General features: G+C 41.7%; 1 protein-coding gene across 1 annotated transcript; it reads right to left on the reverse strand.

The window, feature by feature from the left end:
• Positions 1 to 3,942: 3,942 nt before the first annotated feature.
• LOC129764160 (uncharacterized) lies at positions 3,943 to 6,651 on the reverse strand. Its single transcript, XM_055762986.1, has one exon. It carries the CDS (start codon positions 6,649 to 6,651, stop codon positions 3,943 to 3,945), a length of 2,709 nt encoding a protein of 902 aa, XP_055618961.1.
• Positions 6,652 to 7,102: the final 451 nt, after the last annotated feature.

A 7,102-nucleotide genomic window follows, 5' to 3' on the forward strand; every position in this document is an offset into this window, starting at 1 on the left:
AAAACAGAGTTGGTGAATACTCGCGACATAGATTTTAGATCCGAACACTTGCCATCCTTGGCCATAATTCCGTAACAGATGGATGGCCCTGCCTGTTGTTTTAGGAATGGAATAGTTAGTGCGATTCTTGTTAAAACTAAAGATTAAGAACAGCGTTTTAATCGTATTGAGTTATCTCGAATTCTAAATATTTCTGTCGATTATGGGTTCCCGGGACCCAAACAAACGAACTGCTTGTTTGTTGTAACTTTTCAATACGTAATTTCTCATATACAATTCATCTGTTACTAATTAAAACGCCAAACCCGGTACCACCGCAAACATTGTAATCGGCGACGGCTATCACCCATTATCAATCATTTTGCCCTTGACAACCGAACAAATAAATGCGTATTCAACATCCCATTTACTCCAAACCATCCTTGTAAGCAAACTACAAGCACTACAGGCGATCCCCATTGTCTAACATTCCCCCCGTAAACCATCCACAAAGTATGAATCATCCTTTCCTTTCTACCGAAATTTGACATATGTAATACAAACGCTGTGTACAAATCACTTTCCGTCAGCATTGTCGCCCAAGAAACACACATACATACACACACGTACCACCATCTAAGCAGTCACTCAGTTGACAATGTTGTGTTGGGGTCGGAAAATGCATGCGCACGAAAATGACAACCCGTTGCACTCACTCTCACGAGAGGCTCTATCCCGTTAACTCTGTGGGAAAATCTGTCTCAGTAGGCTACACGCATACATGCTTGATGGTTAGTGGAAAGGATCGCAAACTGCTCGCACTGAATTGGACTCATGGTTTGCATGTATGTAAACAACAGTATCCGTATCAAGGTCTTCAACCGTATGGAAGATAATCCTTGCTTCCTTCGATGCCGTACGAAGGACAGTGCGGCTAGTAAAAAGGGATTTCAACAGAATGGTTTTTATAATAGCTTATGCATTTGAATACAACACATCCGAAACTGCCCTACATATCTTAAACTCCGTTTTTTCGAAGCTTGTAGTCTCAGACCAAATTTGAAATACTCGTAGCTATTTCGCTGTCGCTCAGTCCTTTTCGGGATAGGAAATATCACTGAGAAAAATAATGATGAACTTCTCCGCTTTACATGTTTTTGAAAATACCCTTTCAAAAATTTGAAGATCAATGTTTTACGAAATTGTTAAATCGCAAATCAAATATAATCCCTGAATGTATAATGAATAAAATTATCCTATCAGGCAAAATGATCTACGTTTCATGGGAATCTGCAAGAATATAAATGAACCATTTGTTTGAGAAACTCCAGGAGCCATTTCGATCAAATGATGCCATCTTGATAAAATGAATCTGGATTTAAAAAATGGCAAATAAAGAGTCATCCATTAGCAACTTGACAGTTTTGTGTCTTCGTGTGAACGAATTCTTAAAACATTTTAATGATACGGTCGGGGTTCTACCAAAACGAACCAAGCGACAAAACCATTGTTTTGAGATATTTCAATTTGAAATTTGGGCTCCCACTAATTGAACGTGGCTGATCAAATCTATTATTTTACAGATTACGTGTTACAAACAGGATGTCTTCAAAGCTTTGAGATTACGAAAATCTGTAAAATAACACATAAATATAGAAAGGCATGACTTTTAGTTTTGGTACACATGCACTCAATTCACTTTGGCAGAATGAAAGTAAAAGAATATGGTTTTCAGTTCAGTGTGGTGCATCCATTTTCAGTCTAAATCGTTATCACAATAATAATATTAAAATGGTTGAGAAAAACTTATGATTCTTCGTGGCCGGTCAGATCATAATCAACATCAAAAATGTTTTGATCATTGGGAACCAGCTTCATGAAGAATTAATGGTTTACAAGAGGTACATATTTTCATGCCTCCTAAAGTTCGGACATCAGAACCAAGTCTTTCGCAATAACATAACACTCGTTTTCATGCTGTGAGCACATATCTTCGTTAATTTTTCAGAATCTTTAAGCAAATGAAAAAAAAACAAAATTTTGTAGTTGCTAGACGCGCCAAACTTCGTTCTCTATGCAGCCACAGCGAACCAAGTACATGTTAACTATTAACATAATATCATTATATAACACATTAGTATTTTGTAAAGGCTCTTGACTAATCTCATGAATGGTATATATATATATTGACTCCCTTTAGCTGTTTTGACGAAATAATATCTTAATGAATGAAAATAAATTGAATTGACATTACACATGGTTCGTTGTCGCTGAACGCATTTTCGAAAAATGCAGATCAGATTGACATGGTTTTACCCTTCAAGGCAGCCCTTTGGCTGCCTCACTTACCAGATCTCGAAGACTACTGTTTCCAAGAGCTCCAAGAGCGAATCTTTAGGATAAATAGGAAAAATTCCCTTTTTGAAAAGCAGTATCCTTCGATGCCATGTCTTTGGTTTAAGCGGCCCATGAAAGTTCAATATTATTGATCAATAATATTGTGTTGGGTTAGATCGCACCAAGTCAAGAAAGAAAACACGATATGGTTGTGGTTGACTTTTTGCTGCAAAATATTTTATTAGAATTTGGTGGGATTTCATCTCATGTGACTCACAATTTTGGTGAAGCTATTACAAAGGAAAAATCCTATCAGGACGACCAGTTAGCTTTAGTTTTTTACCCACTCTAGAATTGATTATATGTACATATTATATTATTTCAACTTAAATATTGAATTCAATTTGACTCACGTAATTCAGAATATTTTTAAATTTAAGATTTCACTTTGAATTATTTAGATAATAGAAAACTTTTGATACGATTCTTCTTTTGATCGACAATTTTTTCCTTTTCAATTCTTTTCTGTTTTGTATCTTCAGTTTGACGTTTTGTTTTCTAATTTTGCTTTGGTTTTTGTGGCCTGTCGAAGAATGCGTTGCGAAATCGAATCTTCACTGGATAGAGCGGCTGTAGTGTTATCGGTATCGGGTTTTTTGCCGTCACATACCCCTGCCCGTAAACCCATGTAATGGTCCTGATCCCCTGTAGACTCTTGATTGGGTTTACTAACTTTCTCGACGTCCAAAATCGCTAGCTTAACCACCGGTCGCCGTAGAACACCAGTCGCAGTTCGTATCATCGCCTGCCGAACTCTCCCATCGCGTCCTGAGAAAACCTGTTCCACACGTCCACGTATCCATTGGTTCCTTCCTGTACCGTTCACGACCAGTACCAAATCTCCCACCCCTATGTTTTTCGTCTCTTCGAACCACTTACATCTTCGAGTTATAACTGGTAGGTATTCCTTCACCCACCTCCGCCAGAACTCGTCAGTGATGTGCTGAGCGAGTTTCCAACTACTCCGCAGGATGGAGCGGTTGCCTGTCTCTACGGGTTCAATTTTAATGCCAGAAGAGCTACCCAGCAAAAAATGATTGGGAGTCAGTGCCTCCTGGTCAGCATCTTCCAGTGGAATGTACGTCAGGGGCCTAGAATTTATCATGGCCTCAGCATCGTAGAAAAACAGTCTCCAGAGTTTCGTCGTCGGGTTTGCGGGGAGCATCTATTATTGTGCCAACTGCTATTTTTACAGAACGGACAAGTCGCTCCCATGCTCCTCCCATATGGGGAGCAGCAGGGGGAATGAATTTCCAGCTGGTTTGGGAACTGGTGAACGTAGACGCTAAAGCTCTGTTTCGAATGTCGACCTGAGATTGTAGCTCTTTATCTGCACCATGAAAACATGTCGCATTATCCGTATAGAATACGGCGGGAGATCCTCGACGTGCAACGAATCGCCTAACTGCCATAATGCAAGACTCTGTTGATAGGGTGTGCACTACCTCTAAGTGTACGGCTCGAATGGTGAGGCAGGTGAAGAGAGCCACCCAACGTTTGGCCTGATTCCTACCAACTCGAACGAACACTGGACCAAAATAATCCAACCCAACAAATGTAAAAGGTCTAACAAATGCGCTTACTCGAGCATCCGGAAGTGATGCCATGGGTGGAGACTTCAGCGACGACGCAATGTACAGCATGGGGTGGCCCTTGGGTCTCCTTCAGCAATTTCGTTTCTTCAAAAAACTCGTCTGACTGCGCTATTTTCCACAGCGCTTCTTCTGCTCCTCTAATTTCATCTCGGGTCAGTTCACCTGATTCAGGAGGTAACTTGAGTTTTTTATGTAGAAGATTGTGGATAAAGCGTAAAACATATCCCATCGTACGAAGTAATCTTGCCCACTGACTGAATCGAGTGATGTCGATGATTGGCTCTCTTTCCCAGTGAGTATGAACCGGTCGTAATTCTTCTTCGGTGATTGACACAGACTTTTGTTTTGGCCACCGTTCTTCAGATAACCGCAGAAAACTGGGTCCTAGGAACCATCGGCTGTCAGATTTGATTTCGGATCCATTCTCCCACTTCGTTGCGGCGTCTGCTGCATTCAGTTTGGAAGGTACCCACTGCCATTCATTCGGTTCACTGGAACTCAGTATTTCACCGATTCGGAAACTTACAAATTTGTTGTAACGACGATGGTCAGATCGAATCCAGGCCAGAACGGTGCTGGAGTCACTCCAGAACACTTTTCGTGAAATGGGGAGTGTGTGCTGACTTTTAATAGACTCCATCAGGCGTGTGCCCAGAACAGCCGCTTTTAATTCCAGGCGGGGTATCGAGAGAGACTTTATGGGGGCTACCTTGGTCTTTGCGCTTATAAGCGCAACGATAATGTTATTCTCCGTTAACAGGCGGAAATATGCTACGCAAGAATATGCCAGCTCACTGGCATCTACGAAGATATGTACTTCCAGCTCGTGCGAATTAATTGGAAACGGAGCCGGGAAATAACACCGAGGAATTCTCAATAACTCCAGTTGCGGAAAAAGATCAGTCCACCACTGCCATCGTTTTTGCAGTTTGTTCGAGATAGGATCGTCCCAACCTGATCCCTCGAGCCACGTATTTTGAATGAGTATTTTCCCATGTATTAGAAAAAAGGCCAGAAGTCCCAAGGGGTCAAACAAACTCATTACCACTTTGAGAACTTCTCGTTTGGTAGGAACGTGATCCTTGGCGAGAATCGGTAAAATATCTTTTCGCATAGAGAATGTGTATGCAAATTCATCGGTCTTGGGAAACCAAATCATTCCAAGGACAGATTGAGAGGATTCGCCTCTTACCAAATCAAGTTCTTTTTCGACACCATTTTCCAATTCGCCTATGCCACACAAGACTTCTGATTTGTTCGATAGAAAATTCCGTATTTCGAACCCACCCATAGCATGTACCTGCTTGACTTCGTTGACCACTGATATCGCCTCCTTAATTGACAAGAAACTAGCCAGATAATCGTCCACATAGTGATTCAATGTAATGGTGGCAGCAGCCCGGGGAAATTGTTGAGCAGCTTCCGATGCGTTGAGGTTCTTCACATATTGTGCCGACGCAGGAGAACAGGTGGACCTGAAAGTGGCTACGTCCATGACATATACAGTTGGTGGTTCAATTGGAGTGCTACGCCATAGGAAACGTTGAGATTGCCGATCTGGCTCACGGATTTTTATTTGGTGGAACATCTCCCGGATGTCTCCACACACCGCAACGGGAAATTGACGAAACTGACTTAGGACTTGTGGAAGTGGAGTCAATAGGTCAGGACCTTTCAACAGAAGAGAGTTAAAACAGACTCCTTCGGTTTTGGCAGCAGCGTCCCAGATTAATCTGATTTTGTGTGGTTTCTTTGGGTTAGAAACGACACCCAATGGAAGGTACCACAATCGGTTTTGGTTCGTTAAAGATAGTTCTTCGCTTGTAGCCTTATGAGCGTAGCCTTTCCCTTCATAGTCTGCTATCATGGCGTGGATCCGTTGCTTCAAAGGGGGATCTTTCTCCAACTTCCTCTCAAGTGAGACTAACCGACGATACGCCATTGAATAGCTGTTTGGAACCACAGGATCATCAGTTCTCCACAATAGCCCAGTTTCAAATCCGATCGCAATACGCTTAGTAGTTTCCTTCAAGATCTTTCTGGCTCGCTTGTCATCCTCTGATTCTAGTTTTTCTAATGAAATAGTTCCAGTAGTATTTTCTAGAGTAAAATAATCCCGAAGCTGCTCATTTAGCTCCCTATCAGGGTCGGAAACAGCACCAACATGGAAGTTGAGGATTGATGCTTGTCCAGGATGGCTAGGAGAACCGCCGTAGATACTCCATCCCAGTCGGCATTTAGCCGCAATTGGATCATTTCGATTTCCTTGACGTATTTTCAAAGGAACTCCTAAGGCAAGATTGTCGAGCCCAATAAGCAGTTTCGGTTGTATAAGCTCGTAGTCTTCTAATGGCAGTCCACGCAGGTGAGGAAATCGTTGGGAGAGCTCACGATATCTAACTGTTTGTGAAGGTAAACGTAGATGGGTAACCGTTCGCGCGTGCAGTGTTTCTCGACGATTAGTGTTACTTTTTCCGGATATTTCCAGTAATACTCGATGAGATTTTCGTTCTTCCCGTTTTACATTTCCCGTCCACTGCAATGTTAGTGGTTCCGGCGTTCCGACCACTCCTATATGTTCGGCAATTGATTGTTCCAATAATGTGAGTGATGAACCTTCGTCGATGAAGGCAAAGATCGCCTTGGTTCGTCCGTTATTACGCAGGACAACCGGAATCATTCGCAATATGGAATGTGAAAATTTCTTTCTGACAAATAAATAAATTTTACGCTTTTTCGCGTGAGTTCGTGTTTAAGACTAACTTTATTTTTCAAATATGTACAATATATATACAGACATTCTTAACCTAAAGATGAGGAATATCTCCTCTCTCTTTCATGAAACCGATACACATCGGTTCCATTATCTCCACGCGACGACCACGTGGTCGTCACCGTGGGCCTATCTTATTTTCGAGTTGGCCCTTTCCATCCTTCGCCCTAAAATAAACCTGAATAAACATCATCTTATATTTTATTACACTTTGCTGGTGTATCTAGCCGAGCGCGCAGCTAGGGATGGAAAGGGTAATAAATGCATCCTAAGCGATGCGTGCATTAAATTGTTTACCGGACGCAATCTAAATATTCGTCTGTTTTGAATTTATGACCAGCAATAATTTCGAGCTACA

Source organism: Toxorhynchites rutilus, chromosome 2 (assembly GCF_029784135.1).
Source record: "Toxorhynchites rutilus septentrionalis strain SRP chromosome 2, ASM2978413v1, whole genome shotgun sequence".
Taxonomy (NCBI): Eukaryota; Metazoa; Arthropoda; class Insecta; order Diptera; family Culicidae; genus Toxorhynchites; species Toxorhynchites rutilus.

Excerpts from the sequence above, each read along its gene's own strand:
- LOC129764160 (XM_055762986.1), bottom strand. The coding sequence starts at position 6,651 with ATGATTCCGGTTGTCCTGCGTAATAACGGACGAACCAAGGCGATCTTT.